Source organism: Palaemon carinicauda, chromosome 6, assembly GCF_036898095.1.
Source record: "Palaemon carinicauda isolate YSFRI2023 chromosome 6, ASM3689809v2, whole genome shotgun sequence".
Classification (NCBI taxonomy): Eukaryota; Metazoa; Arthropoda; class Malacostraca; order Decapoda; family Palaemonidae; genus Palaemon; species Palaemon carinicauda.
This window is the reverse complement of record NC_090730.1, coordinates 23076511-23096108: the sequence shown is the minus strand read 5'-3', so window position 1 is coordinate 23096108 and position 19598 is coordinate 23076511. Positions and strand designations below refer to the sequence as shown.

At 52.3% G+C, this 19598-nt stretch overlaps 1 protein-coding gene across 3 annotated transcripts in view; it reads right to left on the bottom strand.

Annotated features, from left to right (window-relative positions):
- LOC137642505 (uncharacterized) overlaps window positions 1-19598 on the bottom strand; it is a 113226-nt gene that overhangs the window by 81702 nt on the left and 11926 nt on the right. For all 3 annotated transcript variants that reach the window (XM_068375126.1, XM_068375127.1, XM_068375125.1), the window contains exon 2: window positions 10612-10900. In XM_068375126.1, the coding sequence (XP_068231227.1) occupies window positions 10612-10900 (289 nt within the window). The remainder of the gene's footprint in view (window positions 1-10611; window positions 10901-19598) is intronic.

Genomic DNA, 19598 nt, shown 5'->3' with positions numbered 1-19598 from the left:
GCTACGGTCTGCTCCCGACGAGAAGAGTCCTTCACAGGGGACGACGAGGATGACGACCCGAGGAGGAGGCACCTCTTGACTCCCTTGTAAGGAGAAGGAAAGCCTCGGCGACGAAGAGTAGGGCGAGCCTTACGGCGAAGACGACCTCATGGCAGGGTATCAGCATCGTCGGTCCTCTGAAGAAGAGTCTCTGTTAGTGCACTCCCCCGAGGGGGAGCAACACTCGCAGGAGAGACCGTTGGACCCAGCTTCCCCCTCGAAGGATGTTCGGAGAGGGAACCTGGGCCTTCAGCAGCAACAGCAACAGTAGCAGCAGTAGTTTGACCCGACTCGTCGGACGCCTCTGTCACAACAACGTCGTCAATAGCCAGGGGATCTACCTCTGGTATTACCGGCGACTGCTGGACAGCTGCCCCCAACTGGATCAGATCAAACAGGGCTTCGTTGGAGGGCGAGCCCTTAAGCCCCAAGGAAGCCCAAAGCTGGAAAAGATCATCATTAGACACAGTTTGGTCGTAATCTACAAAATCAATAATATCCTCCCCCGGAGGAGGAGGGGAGCTGCCTCGCTATGGGAGGTAACGCCCTCTCCCACACACCGAGTTTGGGAAACAAAAGAAGGGCCTACGCTACCACTCGGCGGCCTCTCACGAGAGACCGAACGAGTGGGAGCTTCGGAGGAGGTTCGGGCAACGGAAGAAGAGTCCTTGGAGCCTTCCTTCCACTGGGGGGAAGAACGGTCTCTCTTAGAACTCTTCTTACGCCGCCGCGCAAACCTCTCCCGCTGGGAGGTAGACCACTCCCGACATTCCATACACAGATTATCACTACTACACCATTGACCTCGACACTGCGGGCAAAGGGTGTAAGGGTCTGTCTCGATCGCCGACATAAAAGTTCCACAGGGGCGATCGGGAAGTCCATGGCATTTCCGCAGGGTGGAAAGCAAAGGTAGAGGCCAACTTCAAACAAACACACACTGGAAGAAAAAGCAAACAAATTAAGGCTGTCAATATGCGAGGACGGGACAGAAATGTCTGTACATCGTCCGAGCCAAAAGTGAAGTGAGGCAGCTCACCGGTGTGTGGAGGGGGGAGGGGTAGCTAGCTACCCCTCCCCTACCCCCGTGCTAACTAGCGCGGGGGTAGTTTAACCCTCGTTAAAATCTAATGGCTCGTCACTTCAGGTACGCCGAAAGTAATATATACCGTGCAAGTTCATTGAAGCATTCAGCTTCCACAAAGCGTGCTTTCACCATAAATCTGCTACCTTCGTAGCCAACGATGCACGATTCCCAGGACGATCACCGAAGTATAGCCAAAATCACACTCGCAACGCACAACTATTAGAACGTCCACCCTCTTCTACTGCAGAGTTCCGTGTCCCCCCTGAAGTATACCTCACGCCTCCAACGTCACCTGCTGTAACAGTAATATTGACATATAATTAGGGAACTATGGTACAGTATTTGAAGAATAGGTAATAACCCAAAGCAGTAGTTTTGGAAAGAACTATTTCCTACAAACTATCACGGGATCGTAACAGGTTATCTCTACTGTCGGCGTCATGAGCTGGTTACGGCGAATGTTGGTCGTTGTCAGCGGAAAGTCTCTGGTCACGATTTGTCTGCTCACTTGATTTTGTCAACGCAGCGTCGCTTATCAAGATTTCTACTGGTGTGGCGAGCGGTACTGTGAGAATCCAAAGCAGGAACTGGGCGAGACAAGGTGGAAGGGCGAGTCGAGGTGGAAGGGCGAGTCGAGGTGGAAGGGCGAGTCGAGGTGGAAGGGCATGATGAATCAGCTGGACAAGACGTACTGGTCGGACGAGTGAAGGATGACGATCGCTGGAAAAGCCAAACTCAACAGCGAGGTATCGCAGCTGCACCCAGCCTACGAGCTACCTCGTTGTCTTATTTTATCGAACCACCCTCCGAGGGGCTTGAGAGGCGTGGACAAATCCATTAACCTTCTCGTTGTCCCGGAGACAATTCAGGAGAAGACCGAACCCGCAAATGGGAAAGGTGTACCTGAAGAGGAGAAGGAACAAGCTTCTGAGCTAACTCAGAAAGAGGAAGTGCACTGTCATTAGCATTCTCAACGAAGGCTGTGACGGTGCAGGTGAAGAGGATGCCACAGGTCGGGACACTAGAAACTCCACCAATGCAAAACCTTCGGAATCTCTAAGCGGAGGACCGAGGTCAACTTCTATGGAAGCCGATGTACATTTCCTCTGTGGCCCTAACTGCAGAAGCTCTAGAAAACCTTCCATCAAGGTACATCATTTACGAAGAAAGACACCCCTAAGACGGAGGGCAGCGCTGCTTCGCTAGGGGAAGCGGCAAAGTCCTGCAGTACTAAGGGTTGTCTAGGTGTTAAAGGGTCAGTCACTGCTTCTACTGGATCATTGCCCCGTGGAGGACAATCGAACAGGAGCTTCCGGCAGAGATTGAGAAGCAGAAGAAGGAAGTCGAGGTTTCTTCCTCTTCGAGGATGACCCCAAAGGAGACGAATCCCTCTTCGACTTCTTCTTTTTCCTTCTACCAAATCTCTTCCACTGGGAGGATGACCAGTCCCCACATTCAGCACAGGTATCCTCCTGTGTACAAGGGTGTCCTCTGCAGGCCGGACACAGGGATTGAGGGTCAGTCTTGACCGGAGACATGAAAGTGCCGCATTTGGGACCCTCAGATCCAGGACAAGTCCTCATGTCGGCCTAGAACACTTACACCTAAAAAGAAAAGAAAAAGTAAAACAGATTAGTCAATGGCCAATCAGTATTAAGCGGTAGAAAGAGACAACGTTCCCTCTCAACCGAGCCAAAAGCAAAAGTGACAAGAGAACACAGGTGTGTGTGAGCGGGGTAGCTGGTACGACCCCATACCCTCCTGCTAACTAGCAGTGGGGTAGATATATCTCGCTAAAAGTCTTATGGCTAGTCTTCCAGCTTTGCCAAAAGTATATTCCCTAATAAAGAGCGAAAGGGTTTGTATTAGTGAAAGAACAATTATGCAGCAACCAGAACAATGATACTACTTGACAAAAAGACAGACCTTGCGACATACATCTGAACCTAAATGCTTTATCTGTACTCCTTGAAGCATAAACTACCTCATATCAAAATTGGTCTTCTAACTAGGCTAATTAGTCCACTAATTTAAAATAACTAATTCGGAGATAATTTCTATTTTTCCTGACTATACAAACCTTAGCTATTGAATATGGGTATTACTTTCGGCGTAGCTGAAATGACGAGCCATTAGAATTTTAACGAGGGTTTACTACCCCCATCGCTAGTTAGCGAGGGGTAGGAAGGGGTAGCTTGCTACCCCGCCCCCCCACACACACACCTGTGTGCTGAGCTCACTTTGCTTAGAGGTAGGACTTCACGGGGGATAGGGCTGGCGGGCAAGTTTGATTAAATAGCTAAGGTTTGTATAGTTAGGAAAAATTCTCTCCGAATTTATCATTTGTTCCGTAACTGAAATACAAACCATGCTATCTAATATGGGTGACTCAACTCTTAGGAAGGGTGGAAAAGTCCCAGCCATAATGGCTTTTGGCTTTGCCCGGGGACTCATTATCTGAGCGTGTCAGCACTCAACAATAGAGTCCCTGCACGTCGCTCGCACCTTGCTATGCAAGGGCTGCGGCCTACATAAGCTGTGTGTGAAGGATTATGTGTGACTCGTCCTACGAAGTTGACCTGAAGTTCTTTAGATGGAAAACTTTAGGCTAAGAATTTCCCAATACCACCTCGTCAGGGTATGGGGACATGACAGTATTAACTTAATACTAGGAACACAAGGAAAAATGGTTTATCCGCAGTGGTTTGAGGTCAGCTGTGCAGAGAACCCAGGATGCTGCTTTCCCCAAGAGAAGGGAGGATGAAGAAAAGAATATGGGCCAGACATACCTTTTCTTTCATGCAGACTAAAACTGGGTAACAATGCCCTCAACCCTCTGCTACTTGTCCATTAAGGAGCCTGAGATTTAAACCAGCTGTTGTGCAGCCACCACAGAGCCGATAAAGAACGTATCGAGCCTCCTGTGGGTCACGTCTTGCAGGTAGTGGGCTGTGAAGGTCGTCTGATGCTTCCACACTCATGCTTGTAGAACCTGCATCACTGAGAAGTTCTTCTTGAAGGCCAGGGGCGTAGCTACGCCCCTGACATCATGCACTCTAAGGCGACATGGCGGAGGAGGGTCAGGATTCAGGGACAGATGGATCGCCCTACGAATCCATGCCGAGATGGTATTCTTGGTGACCCTCCTCTTTGTTCTCCCAGTGCTCACAAACAAAGCTTGCACTTGGGGACGAATGCAGCCGCTAATTGAGATATAACCTCAGACTCCTTACTGGACACAGTAGGGAATGGTCTGGGTCAGCTGTTACAGAACGAAGACTCGAAATCCGGAAAGAGTCGAAAGGAGGATCTGGCACTCCTGGATTCTGTGTCTTAGCCACAAACTCAGAGACGAATCTGGACGTTACCTCCCCTCATCCCCTTGCATGGGCGATGTCATACGAGAGACCATGAAGTTCACTGACTCGCTTGGCCGAGGCCCAAGCTAGTAGGAACACCGCCTTCCAAGTTAGGTGGCGATCTGAAGCCTGGCGAAATGGTTCGTAGGGAGGTCTCTTAAGAGGCCTGAGAACTCGAACCAAGTTCCATGGAGGAGGTCTCACTTCCGACTGAGGGCAGGTAAGATCATATCTTCGTCTGAGTAGGGAAAGTTCCAGCGAGGGAGAAATATCCACTCCTTTGAGCCTGAAGGCTAGACTTAAGGCTGAGCGATAGCCTTTCATTGCCGAGACTGAAAGGCGCATTCTTCCCGCAAATATACGAAGAACTCCGCTATTGCTGGAATAGTGGCATCGAGTGGAGAGATACCCCTTCACAACTCCAACCACAGAAACTCGCCACTTTGCCTGGTAGGCCCCTGCGGATGATCTACACAGGTGTCCAGACATCCCGTTCGTAACTTGTTGCGACAATCCTCTCTTAGCGAGGAGATGCTGCATAGTCTCCAGGCTTGAAGTCAAAGCGAAGCTACGGCTTTGTGAAAGATGTTGGCATGTGGTTGTTTGAGTAGCTTGTGTCGCAGAGGGAGTTCTCTCGGAAGTTCCGTTAGGAATTGCGGAAGGTCCAGAAACCTTTCCGCATGATGAGCTATAAAAGGGTCACCGAGAGATTGACCGATATTCTGGTCTTGTTGAGCACCCTCCTCATCAGACAGAACGGGGGAAAAGCGTACACATCGGTGCTGTCCCACCGTTGTTGGAAGGCATCTTGCCAGAGTGCCTTGGGATCTGGAACTGGGGGGCAATACAGCGGGAGCTTGAAGGTCAGCGCTGTAGTGAACCGATCCACAGTCGGGTAACCCCACAAAGTCAGGACTTTGTTGGCTACCGGATGATCCGAGGACCACCCGGTACTCATTATCTGAGAAGCTCTGCTTCGACTGTCGGCGAGTACATTCCCTTTGTCTGGAATGAAGCGAGCCGATAGAGGAATCGAGTGGACTTCGGTCTATCTCAGTATCTCTACTGAGAGATGGGATAGCTGCTTTGAAAGGGTACCTCCTTGCTTGTTGATGTAAGCCACTACTGTGGTGTAGTAGCTCATCACACCACAGAGTGATCTGCCAGGTCCTTGTTGGAACTGTTGAAGGGCCAGGAAGACAGCCTTCATCTCTGGCAGATTTATATGGAGGCACTTTTCCGATTCTGACCACAGGCCTGAGGTCCTGTGGTACAGAACGTGCCCCCCCCCCCCCTTCCTTTGAGGTGTCCGCAAACAGCATCCAAATTGGAGGAAGGAACGAGAAGATCCATTTTCCTTCTTAGGCTCTCGCCTGTCACCCATCACTGGCGGTTCCTCCGTTCCGCAGGATCCATAGGGATCATAACGTCCGGGGAATCGCAGCCTTGATTCCACTAGGACCTGAGTCGCCTCTGGAGAGACCTCATCCCGAGGCGACCGGTGAGAACTAGACGAGCCAAGGGTGAAAGGTGACCGACGAGACGTAACCACGATTGGGTTGGAAGCTCTTCTCGTCTGAGGAAAGGGCTTGCGACTCTTCTCAGCCTTGCTATCCTGTCGTCTGATGGAAAGGCCTTATGGAGATTGGTGTCTATAATCATGCCTAGGTGAACCAGTCATTGACTGGACAGCAGAGTGGACTTCTCGAGACTTACCATGATCCTTAGATCCTGGCAAAGTCGTAGAAGTTTGTCTCGGTGTCAAAGAGGGAATGACTCCGAGTCTGCTAGGATCAGGCAGTCATCCAGCTAATGGAGGAGACGGAAGCCGATCCTGAGTGCCCATGGTGAATTTAGGGTGAACAGTCCAGTGAAACCCTGTGGTGCTGTGGTGAGACCGAAACACGGCACCTTGAACTGGTACTCCTTGTTGTCTATGTTGAATCCTAAGTACTTCCTTAAAGACGGATGGACTGGGATCTGGAAGTACACGGCCTTCAGGTCCAGTATACACAAGAAGTCTTGCGATTTACTGCCAGACTGACTGTGTCTGCGGTCTCCATGCTGACCGAAGTATTCTTTAACCTGGACCTCTGCCCACAGAGTTCGCCCCCTTGCTGATCCCACGGCAAGGGTGCTAAATGACACCGGATTCGTCCTCAGGGGAGGTAGAGATGTTGTGAACAGAACGCGATATCCTTGACTGATTACGGAAATCGTCCAGGAAACGGCCGAGTTGCTGCAACCTGTCTGTGCAACCTTGTAAGTATCCCGCCACTGGCGGACATGCAGGGGAACTGCCAATCCTAGCGTTTGCGGCCTCGGTTGCTCCTTCTAGGATTCTTCCCTCCCCTGGGGGACTTCTTGCCTTTCTTGTCCTTGACCGGAGAGGGCTTCCCCATGTCTTAGCTGCCGTTGATTTGGTAGGACGTGGCTGCTGAGGTGCTGGTTTATAGGGCTTGAATGTCAAAGCCCTATATAGGAGGGAGTCTCGGTGACTTCCTACACCTCTCAGCCGCCCGCTTCACGTCCTTAGGCTCAAACAGGTTCGTTCCCATAACGAAAGAATGTCTGAGCCTGAAGATTTGGTGCTAGAGTACTCCCGGTATTTTCTTGGAGTCCTTGACTCCCTCCCGGGAGGGATGCAGGACTCCAACAACGACGGAGGCAGGCTCTTCTCCAACTTTATTCGAGAAAACTTTATCGCGCGAGGTGGGGTTTCCCTCAATGGTGTGATTGGGGAACGTCTCACCTCCCGTGACTCTCCTGAGGGTGGGAAAACTTCGTCCGAAGGTGAGGGAGAAAAGTCTGAGGGAGAGAGTGCCTGCCTCGAAGACTTACGAGGAGACAGCTACGTCCTCGGAGAAGTTACCTCGTCCGACCTCCTCTTTTCCTCTTCGGGGGAGTGGTTGCAGCGAAGGATTTATGGCTCCACTCAGAGAGAACAGCTTGAAAGTCTGTGCTACCGCTCTGATTAGAGTCCCAAACCAGGCTGCCGGCCGACGGTTGCGCTGTCAGACACTCCCTCTGGAGAGGAAGTCGCCTGTAAAAAGATAAGGACGGCATGTCCCTGGACCTTTCTGGAACCTTCCCCCCTACCGGCAAGCTGTTCTGTGCTTGGGGGGGGGGAATGTGGCAATGGCGCCCTTACCGCGCGTTGTCCGGCAGCCTCGCGCAGGGGAGGGTATTGGCGATTGCGCTAGGGAGCGCGCTGGCGCTCGCGCGATGGGAAATACCCGGGAGTCGCGCGCGAGACTGTTGAAACGCTCACGGGCATGCGGGCGAGACTTCATAGGGTACGCAGGAATCAGATTGACGTGCAGTATCAGAATGAAGAGCCCGTGCGGACCAGAACGTTGGCGAGCGCGTACGAGTTTGTTGGCGCGCGGAAGAGATCGTCGGCGCTTGCGCGCGTAAGATCGTCGGCGCTTGTACGCGCAAGAAGATCGTCGGCGCTTGCACGCGTAAGAAGATCATCGGCGCTTGAAGATCGTCGGCGCTTGAAGATCGTCGGCGCTTGCGCGCGTAAGAAGATCGTCGGCACTTGCGCGCGTTACAAGATCGGCGAGCGCGCACGGACGATCGTCGGCGCTTACGCGCGTAGGAAGATCGTCAGCGCTTGCGCGCGAAAGAAGATCATCGGCGCTTGCGCGCGTACGAAGATTGTTGGCGCTTGCGCGCGATCGTCGGTGCGCGCGCTAGGTTGAAGGGTCAGCTGACAGGACGATCAGGAACTGGGATGTGTCCTTAAAAAGGGCGGGCATCCCCCGATGAGGACCGTAGGCAGGTCTGCTTCAGAGTCCAGAGCCGAAGTCCTTCGTCGCAGTGCAAGGTTGAGCTGGTAGATCGGTAGGTCAGCTGGCAGGACGATCAACACTGGAAGTTCTGCTTGATACTCCGAGGAGGGGTCTCTATGAGAGACCTCTCCCGTGAACGGGAGAGGTGCCCTTCGTAGAAGACACTTGGAGACACTCGCAGGCTGAAGCACTGGTGAGCGCCTGTGCACTATCTCAGGAAACTCCAATGATGTGCGCTGATGCGCAGGTGAACGTTGGCGCGCAGTCCCTGGAGCAGGATGTCTCTGGATGGCAGTCTCAGGAACAGCAGGAACAGCAGGCGAGCGCTTGCGCGCAGGAGAACATTGGCGCGCAGGGGATACCTGGCGCTTAAGGGACTTGCTCACAATGTGAGAAAGCCCCTTTTGCCCCGAAGGGACCGGTGCCCGTTGGATAACGGGGTGCGTGGGCGCCCACAGCGCGTCAGCAGCCAGGAACGGAGACGGCAGGTCAGCAGGTCTAGGAGATGGCGAACAATTAGAGGTCCGGAACAGCAAGCTGGTCTAATCGGGAACAATCCTCCGAAGAGGAGTCTCTATGAGTGGCCTCTCTCGCGAACGAGAGAGGTGAACACTTCGTAGAAGAGACTTGAAGACACTGGTGATGCCACCCCTTAGGGCCGTTGGATCAGCAAGCTGACCTATAAGGAGCAATCCTCCGAAGAGGAGTCCTTATGAGTGGCGAGAGAGGTCACAAGACTGATCCTGCAGCTGCTCAGCCCCTTGAGCATAGATGCAGGTGCGACCGCTCAGCCCCAAGAGCATAGCCGCCTGAAGTTTTCATGCGCCCGGCCTTGCAACCGCTCAGCTCTTTGAGCATGGTTACAAGTGCGGTCGCTCAGCACCAAGAGCATAACCGCCTGAGGACCAAGAAAACCCAGTCCAGGTTAACAGGAATTATTAAGGTATGAGAAGTTCCCCCTCTGCAGTGAGATGATCTCACACCTACGAAGGGAACCTCCCTCGGAAGGGAAGTTAACCACCCCGGGAGGCGAACCTCCTTAGCGTTCTAAGATGAACTGAAGAGCTGACAGTTGTCACGGGAGAACTTCTAAGAGAAGGGATAACGCCCATGACGATGTCCTAGAGGGACGGCAGCGACAGCAGACTCCCCAGGCATAAACAGGACAGCTCTGCTTCGTTGGCACACTTTAGTCAAACGAAGAAAAACTGCATAGTTAACTGGGAAAATAAAATTAAATAATTATTTAACAGAAATTCCCCCGGGAGGAACTCCGAAGAGTAACCCCGAGGGAATAGCAAAAAATAAGAATTAAAAATTAAGTCTGCGCCCTCCTCCCCCACTGACATTCACGGGAGAAGGGGGAGGGCAGAGTAACTGTAACAAAAACAGAATTATAACAGAATTATAATTATGTAAATCATCGAAGAATGTTCACTAATAGTAAGAACCACTGACCACTGACCCCTGAAGGGAAGCGTTCCCCACAGCGAAGCTGAAAAGTTAAAAAAAAAAATTAGATTACATTAAAAAATAATTGAGACAAATAAACGGAATAGCAACCCAACCCGCAACGGGAAAGAAGCTTCCGTAATAGTACGTAGTAGTAGTAAGGGGTGAACGACCTCGAGTAGAGAGAGAGACCGTAGTCAATCTAAACTCCCACATTCCCTTCGCTGAGAATCCAAGTTCCTTGTAGGAAAGGAGGAACAGCGAAGATAATAGATGAATGAAGAAAGTCCAGCTATGACGATTCCCCACGGCGGCCGAGTTAACGGAAAAGCCGAAGGAACGACCGAAGGACCAAAAGGGAGAGGCCGTACCCCATGACGTGAAACCGTGGTGGCCTTGCACTACGCCGGTGTCGTTGTCGTACACTACACACACAGCACAAACACTGAAAAGAAAACTTACTACATTTCTATACACAAATATATACATAAACATAAAGAATGTTTATATATATATATTACAAGTATAAGAAAAAGTAAGTAAAAAAGACAAAAAGCATTAATGGCTGTCAAAGAGGCGAGGGTGAAAGCAGACATGTCCGACTACCACCCGAGCCAAAGTAAAAGTGAGCTCAGCACACAGGTGTGTGAGGGGGGTGTGTGAGGGGGGGTAGCAAGCTACCCCTCCCTAACCCCCGCTAACTAGCGATGGGGGTAGTAAACCCTCGTTAAAATTCTAATGGCTCGTCATTTCAGCTACACCGAAAGTAATACCCATATTAAATAGCATGGTTTGTATTTCAGTTACGGAACAAATCATCTTTAAAAGTTATTGTACCCTATTCCTGTAGAATAATCATAAAAAAAATTTTTTTTACCTTGATATCAAATGTTCCAAGTCTTCTATCTCCCTATTTCCTTTGCTTTTGTGTTTCTGTTGTTGTTGAGGATAAGTCACACACACTTTGTCAGTACTTTTGGGATGGATTCCCAAACTATTGATGGCTGCCTCTTCATCCTCTGACCTGAAGTCGAATTCATCATATCCGTAGATGTTACAAGAATCATTTACATCATTCTCAAATGTAACTTTAGACAGATGAACCACCAAAACTGCTACACCACAACTTGGCAAGATAACACTATCGGGTGGTGTACTGTTACTCACTGGAAAAGAAAATTCATGGCAATCTATTCCAAACTTGATAAAGAATCAACAAAGCTTATATTGTAATTTTTTACTGCATTATCAAATTTTCCTGCACATATGTGATACTAGGCATGCAGTTAATTCTAATAGTCAGGCCTTATCCATCATGAGGCTCAACACTACACAGTATTCTAGAAGTTTTATTTCAGCTATGACCAAGTTGTGGAATGATCTTCCCAATAGGGTAGTTGAATAAGTAGAACTTCAAAAGTTCAAACTTGCAGCAAATGTTTTCATGTTGAACAGGTTGACATAAGTCTTTTTATAGTCTATATATGAATTATCTGTTTTAATTTTGTTGATGTTTTTTAAAATTCTTAAAATATGACAAATTCGGAGATAATTTGTATTTTTCCTAACCATACAAACCTTAGCTATTTACATAGGGTATTACTTTCGGCGTAGCTAAAATGACGAGCCATTTAGATTCTTAACGAGGGTTAACTACCCCCCGCTAGTTAGCAGGGGGTAGGGAAGGGGTAGCTTGCTACCCCTCCCCCCCCCACACACCTGTGAGTTGTCTCACTTCACTTAGAGGTAGGACTTGGCTTGGGGGAGAGGGCTGGCGGGCAAATATGTGTAAATAGTTAAGGTTTGTATGGTTAGGAAAAATACAAATTATCTCCAAATTTGTCATTTGTTCCGTAACCGAAATACAAACCACACTATTTACATAGGGTGACTTACCCCTTAGGAAGGGCGGAAAGTTCCCAGCCTTACTGGCTTTGGCTTTACCCATGGACCTGAAATCCGAGTGAGCAGCACTCGAGAAAGGGGGTCCCTGCACCTCGCACTTTCGTTGCTTGCTACGAATGTGTGGCCTACATAAGTTTGTGTGTGGAGGAAGTTGTGACTCGTCCTAGGAAGTTGACCTGGAGTCCTTTAGATAGAAATCTAGGCTAGGACGTTCCCAATGCCACCTCGTCAGGGTATGGGGGACGCAAACAGTATTACAGCTAATACTAGGAGCACAAGGGAGCATGGTTTACCTGCAGAAGTTGAGGTCAGCTATGCAGAGACCAGGATGCTGCTTTCCCCAAGGGAGGGGAGAATGAAGAAAGAAGTAAGGCCCAGACATACTCTTTCAATCACGCAGACTAAAACCGGGTAACAATGCCCCCAACCTTCTGCTACCTGTCCATTAAGGAGTCTGAGGTTAGACCAGCTGTTGTGCAGCCACCACAGGGCCAATAGAGAAGGTATTGAGGCTCCTGTGGGTCACGTCCTGCAGGTAGTGGGGTGTGAAGGTCGTTTGGCGCTTCCACACCCCAGCTTGCAAGATCTGGGTCACAGAGAAATTTCTCTTGAAGGCCAGGGACGTAGCGATGCTCCTGACATCGTGCGCTCTAGGGCGACGTGACGGAGGAGGGTCAGAATTCAAGGCGTGCTGAATAACCTTCTGAATCCAGGCCGAGATGGTGTTCTTGGTGACCCTCCTCTTCGTCCTTCCTGTGCTTACGAATAACGCTTGCACATGAGGATGGACTGCAGCTGTTCTTTTCAAGTAATGCCTCAAACTGCTCACTGGGCAAAGTAACAGATGGTCTGGGTCACTTGTTACAGAACGAAGACTTGTTACCCCGAAGGAGTCGAACCTAGGGTCCGACACCCCAGGGTTCTGAGTCTTAGCAACAAACTCGGGGACAAACCTGAACGTTACCTCCCCCATCCCCTTGAATGGGCGACGTCGTAAGAAAGACCATGAAGTTCACTGACCCGCTTGGCCGAGGCCAAAGCGAGCTGGAAAGCCGTCTTCCAAGACAGGTGGCGATCAGACGCCTGGCGTAATGGTTCAAACGGAGCTCTCTTCAGAGCCCTGAGGACCTGAACCACGTTCCAAGGAGGAGGTCTTACTTCTGACTGAGGGCAGGTAAGCTCATAGCTGCGTATGAGTAGGGAAAGTTCTAACGAAGAGGAAATGTCCACTCCTTTCAGCCTAAAAGCCAGGCTTAAGGCTGAGCGATAGCCTTTCACCGCCAGGACCGAAAGGCGCATTTCCTCCTGTAAATACACGAGGAACTCCGCTATTGCTGGAATAGTGGCATCGAGTGGAGAGAGACCCCTCCCACGACACCAACCACAGAAGACTTTCCACTTCGCCTGGTAGACTCCGACAGAGGACTTGCGCAGGTGGCGAGACATCCAGTCCGCAACCTGTTGCGAAAATCCTCTCTCCGTGAGGAGACGCTGGGTAGTCTCCAGACGTGAAGCCGAAGCGACGCTACGGCTTTGAGGAAGATGTTGCAGTGTGGTTGTCTGAGTAGCTCGTGTCGTGGGGGGAGTTCCCTCGGAAGCTCCGTCAGGAGCTGCAGAAGGTCCGGGAACCATTCCGCGTGATGCCATATCGGAGCTACTAAAGTCATGGAGAGATTGACCGATAGTCTGGTCTTGTTGAGCACCCTTCTCATCAGACAGAATGGTGGGAAGGCGTAAACGTCGATGTTGTCCCACCTCTGCTGAAAAGCATCTTGCCAGAGAGCCTTGGGGTCCGGGACTGGAGAGCAGTACATTGGCAGCTTGAAATTCAAGGCTGTCGCGAACAGATCTACTGTCGGGGAACCCCACAAAGTCAGGACTTTGTTGGCTATCTGAGGATCCAAAGACCACTCGGTACTCACTATCTGCGAAGCTCTGCTCAGATTGTCGGCGAGCACATTCCTCTTGCCAGGAATGAAGCGAGCCGAAAGTGTTATCGAGTGGATTTCGGACCATCTCAGAATCTCTACTGCAAGATGGGATAGCTGTTGAGAAAAGTTACCTCCATGCTTGTTGATGTAAGCCACTACTGTGGTGTTGTCGCTCATCACCACTATGGAGTGGCCCGCCAGGGTCCATTAGAACTGTTGAAGGGCCAGGAAGACGGCCTTCATTTCTAGCAGGTTGATGTGGAGGTACTTTTCTGATTCTGACTAGAGGCCTGAGATCCTTTGGTTCAGAATGTGGGCCCCCCACCCTTCTTTTGACGCGTCCGAAAACAGAGTCAAATCCGGGGAGAGGACGAGAAGATCCACTCCCTTTCGAAGGTTCACGTCGTTCAGCCCCCACCGAAGGTCCGTCAGTTCCGTGGATCCTATAGGAAACAGAAAGTCCGGAGAATCGGAGCCTTGATTCCATCAGGACTTTAGCCGCCATTGCAGGGATCTTATCCTGAGGCGGCCGTTCGGGACTAGACGTGCCAAGGAGGAAAGGTGGCCTAGTAGACGTAACCATGATTGGGCTGGAAGCTCTTCCCGCCTGAGGAAAGGTTCTGCGACCCTCCTCAGCCTTGCTATCCTGTCGTCTGATGGATAGGCTTTGTGGAGATCGGTGTCTAATATCATGCCTAGATATACCAGTCGTTGCGTCGGAAGCAGAGAGGACTTCTCAAGATTTATCATGATCCCCAGATCTTGGCAAACCTCCAGAAGCCTGTCCCGGTGTCGAAGAACTTCGAAGGGTCGACTCCGAGTCTGCCAGGATCAGCCAGTCGTCCAGATAACGGAGGAGACGTATGCCGTTCCTGTGCGCCCAAGACAAAATCAGTGTGAACACTCTGGTGAACACCTGAGGTGCTGTGGAGAGACCGAAACACAACACCTTGAACTGGTAGATCTTGCTATCTAGGCTGAATCTCAAGTACTTCCTTGAAGACGGATGGATTGGGATCTGGAAGTACGCGTCCTTCAGATCCAGTGTGCACATGAAGTCTTGCGGTCTCACTGCACGTCTGACGGTGTCCGCTGTCTCCATGCTGAACGAAGTTTGTTTGACAAACTTGTTCAGGGCTGAGAGATTGATGACCGGTCTCCAGCCTCCAGACGCCTTCTTTACAAGAAAGAGTCGACTGAAGAAGCCTGGGGAGACGCGTCGACCTCCTGGAGAGCATCCTTCTTGAGCATGGTCTCGACTTCTGCCCGAAGGGCTAACCCCTTTGCCGATCCCATGGCATAGGAGTTCAGCGACACTGGATTCGCTGTCAGGGGAGGTGGAGATGTCGTGAATGGGACGCGATAACCTTGGCCGATCACAGAGACCGTCCAAGAATCGGCCCCAAGTTGCTGCCACCTGTCCATGCAACTTTTCAGGCATCCCCCCACAGGTGGACACGCCGGGGGATTGCCGATCCTAGCGCTTGCGGCCTTGGCCACTGCCCCTAGGATTCTTTCCTCCCCTAGAGGGCTTGCCGCGCCTTCTGTCCTTAGTTTGAAAGGACTGCGGCTTAGACACCCCTGTCTTAGCTGCCGGAGCCTGCTTCAGTGTCTTGCGAGGCTGCTGTTGCTGTTAAGGTGCAGGAGGCTTGTAGGGCCGAGATGTCAGGGCCCTCTGGAGGAGAGAATCCTGATTCGATCTCCTCCACCTCTCAGCTGTTCGTTCTCTCTCCTTGGGCTCAAGCAGATCTCTCCCAGTGATGGAGGAGTGCCTGAGCCTGCAGACATCCACGGCGGGGACCTTCGAATGGAACCTCTCGGTCACTGCGTCACAACGCTTGAGGATCGAGTTAGCCCACAGGTTAGCAACCTGGTGAGCGAGGAACTCGATCGAACGCGTGGCCGAGAGGAGGAAGGTCTCCAAAGCCTTCCTATTGCTCTCCTTGGACAGATCCTCAGAGCACAATAGGATGCCCAGAGATCCCAGCCACGAAGTTGCCTGCATGGCACTCTTCGCGACCTTCTCAAGGTTCGAGATCTCCGACGCCGAGAACGTCACCTGCTGGGCGGAGAGCTTCTCGAGAGGAGTTCCCCTGGTCAGCTCTTCCACAGAATGGTGGAGTGGAAGGGCCATACTGGACTCCCCCATGATCTCAAAGTACCTCCTCTGATGTACTTGAGGAGGCGGAGAGCTGGGCTTCGACCCTGTCCCTGGCCCCTTTCACCCCTTTGGACCAAAGCAAAGCTGCGCTGGACTTACGGGGTTTCTGGGTGCTGTAGACTTGGTCTAGCACTGTGTCCTTGCCCTCACGAGGGGCAGTTTCCGGATCCTTAAACTTGTTGAGTTGCCTCATCAAGCCTAGGACCTGCCAGAAAGCGTGTTCTGACTCGAACTGGTCTTCTCCTTGCGGACTGGCAGCTAAGTCTCAGGTCCCCAAAGGCTCATCTTGGGGAGACATGTGGACGTCCTCTTGGCGTCTGGTTGGTCTGGACGGATCCTGGATGACGATTTAGGAATCGTCTTGGGAGTCCTTGGGCTCCCTCCTAGGAGGAATACAGGACTCCAGCAAAGAGGTCCGGAAGGGAGCTTCCTCGCGAGAAGTTTCTCTCCTAAGAGGAGGGGTTCCTCCCATTGGTGCCGTGGGGGACAGTCCTGCCTTGCTGGACTCTCCTGAGGACGGAAAAACCTCGTCCACGGGAGAAGGAGAAACCGCACGTGAAGGAGAAGGAGCCTTCCTGACCGACCTCTTGGGAGCCAACTTCTCCCGAGGAGAAGTCACCACGAAGTCCACTCCTCTCCCTCTATTCAGCGGGGATGAGTCTGCCGTTGGTTTAAGTCCCAAATCAACGAGGGCAGGCTTCACAGCCTGAACCACTGCGTTCATTATGTGACGGAACCAAGGCTGACGGGTAACTGACGCCGTGTCAGTTATCCCTGCTGGAGGGAAGTGGATCTCCTGACCCTTCGGAGTGGACGAAACGGGGCCTGCCTGAAAAGAAGAAGAAAAAGAATGTTGCATGGACCTCTCCATAGATCCTTCCTGGTCCTGATCCTGGTAGGTAATCCTACGCTTGCGCGGTGGCGATCCAGAGGCCGATCTGGAAGTCCGCGTCCTTATCAGTTGGCCGCGTTGATGATCCCCGCGAGAATGGGGATCGCGGCGGCGCTCGCGCGAAAAAGCATTCGGGGGATCGCGCGCGGGCGCATTGCCGCGTGTAGGGGAATGCGCGTGGGCGGATTGCCGCGTGTAGGGGAATGCGCGTGGGCGCGTTCGCGCGCGGGCGAGATGGCGCGTGGGCGCTGGCGAGTGGGCGGGCGCGCAGGCGAAGGGACGCGTTGGCGAGGGAACGCGTTGGCGTGCATGTGAAGGTGCGCGTGGTCGCGTTGGTAAAGGGGTGCGCTGAAAACTAGGCGACCGCTGGCGGCACGTAGGAGAACGATGATGTTCGGGCGAGAAAAGTCGCGAGCAACTTGGCGAGTGTTTGCCAGGCAGAGAGCGCTGGCACGTTGGCAAATGCTGGCGGATTGGCGAGCGATGTCGCGTGTACTCCCGAAAACAACGGCGCGTACCATGGACAGGCGAACGACTGCGCACAGGCGATTTATCGCGCGGGCGAGTCGGAGACCTGGGGCGATCAGTCTTAAGAGGGCGTTGGCGCTCAGGAGAGCGTTTGCGCACAGGCGAGTGATCGCGTGGGCGCGCAGGAGATCGTTGGCTCGTAGTAAGGTTACTGCGCACATCTGAAGAGATGGAGGGAGACGAACGCGCATGCGAACGCTCGCGAACAGGAGCTCTACATAAGCGCTCTGGAGAGCGCGTGCGCTGTTGCGCCAGAGCAGAAGGGCGCGCAGGGGCGCGAGGGCGAAGCGACGGGATGGAACCCTTGCCTAACTCCAGATCTGGCAATCATGGATGCGGTGGTGATCGTTGGCGCGCTGGGCGCGCATCAGGAACAGGCTGAGTAGTAGCGCGGCTGCGCACAGGAGAACGAGGGCGCTCACGAGAACGTAGGTGCGCCTTGTGCACATCAGGAACATGAGGGCGCTGTTTCACAGGAGACCTGCGAGAAGGAGAGCGCTGGCGAGCAGGTGATCGCTGCCGAGCAGGAGAGCGCTGGTGAGCTAAGTCCGAAGACTGTAACTCTGGAGAGCGCTTGTGTGCTACTGCATGCGAACGCGCAGGTGGGCGCGCAGGGGAACCCTGACGCGCAAGGGACTTACCCACACCGTGAGTAGAGTCCCTTTTCCCCGAAGGGATCGGTGCCTGTTGGATAATAGGGTGCGAAGGCGCCCAAAGCGCATCTGCAGCCAGGAACGGAGAAGGCAGGTCGGAAGGTCTGGCAGGCGTAGGAGATCGCGAACGATCTGCGGAGAGGTCAAGTGACGCTACTGCGACGGTCTGCTTCTGACGGGGGGGCTCCTCCTCAGGGGGAGGATCAGAAGAGGACGAACCAAAGAAGCGCCTCCTAACTCCCTTATAGGGAGAAGGAAGTCCTCTGCTGCGGAGAGGCCGACGGGCCTTACGGCGAATACGACCTCAAGGAAGGGCGTCCGGGTCATCAGTCCTCCGAAGAGGAGTCTCTGTCAGCGCGCTCCCCCGAGGGGGAGACCCGCCCGCAGGAGAGACCGTGGGACTCTCCTCCCCCCTCGAAGGATGTTCGGAGGGGGGCGGAGAGCCTTCAGCAACGTCCGCAACAGGCGCAGTATTAAGGGTTTAACCAGACCCGTCGGAAGGCTCTGCCAAGACAGTGTCGACAATATCCGAAGGGAATACCTCTGGTATTACCGGCGACTGTTTGCCCACAGCCCCCAACTGGATCAGGTCAAACCGGGCTTCCTTGGAGGGCGAGCCCTTAAGCCCCAAGGAAGCCCAAAGCTGGAACAAATCATCATTAGACACAGTTTAGTCATATTCATTAAAATCCAAAATATCCTCCCCCGGAGGAGAAGAGGGAGCTGCCATGCTAAGGGAGGCAACGCCCTCTCCCGCACCCCGAGGTTGGGAAACACCACTAGGGCCTGCGCTACCACTCGGCAGTCTCTCACGAGAGACCGATCAAGTGGGAGCTTCGGAGGATGTTCGGGTGGCGGAAGAGGAGTCCTTAAAGCCTTCCTTCTTCAAGGTTGCCCCTGAAGGAGAACGGTCTCTCTTGGACTTCTTACGCCGACGGCCGAACTTCTCCCACTGGGAGGCAGACCACTCCCTACACTCACTGCAAGTATTCTCGCTCTCACACTGTTGACCTCGGCACTGCGGGCAAAGGGTGTGAGGATCGGTGTCCTCTGCTGACATGAAGGTCCCACAAGGGCGGCCAGCGAGTCCAGGGCACTTGCGCATAGCGATGATAACGGTCGAGGCCAACTTCCAAACACACAGAACTAGAAAAAGCAAAAAAACAAATTAAGGCTGTCATTAACGAGGACGAAAACAGAAACATCTGTACTTCGTCCGAGCCAAAAGTGAAGTGGGACAACTCACCAGTGTGTGGGGGGGGAGGGGTAGCAAGGTACCCCTTCCCTACCCCCTGCTAACTAGCGGGGGGTAGTTAACCCTCGTTAAAAATCTAATGGCTCGTCATTTCAGCTACGCCGAAAGTAATACCCTACGTAAATAGCGTGGTTTGTATTTCGGTTACGGAACAACTATTTTTAACAAATAACGAAAAAACTTTAAAATTTGAGCGTAATCACAGTGTGCTTCCTTTAGAAATAACTTGCCCGAAGTGTTACAAACCTCGTTCTTTGCAAACTGATCGTCATTATTGGCAGTGTTACGGTAAATTTAGACAACCAAAAGGACCGAGTGGCCTTACCGCACAACCAGGACCCAGTGGGGCACCACAAACCATTGAGCCGGTTTTCACTCCTGATTTGGGGGATTCTGACTCCGACTCAGACTATTAAGGTAAGCCATTATAGATTTAAGGCACAGTGTGAACAATGGATACGGCAAAATACTCGCCCATGCAGAGAACGCGTGTAGCGCAATATTACCGCTTGACAGAACATATGGAGGTGATGTAATAT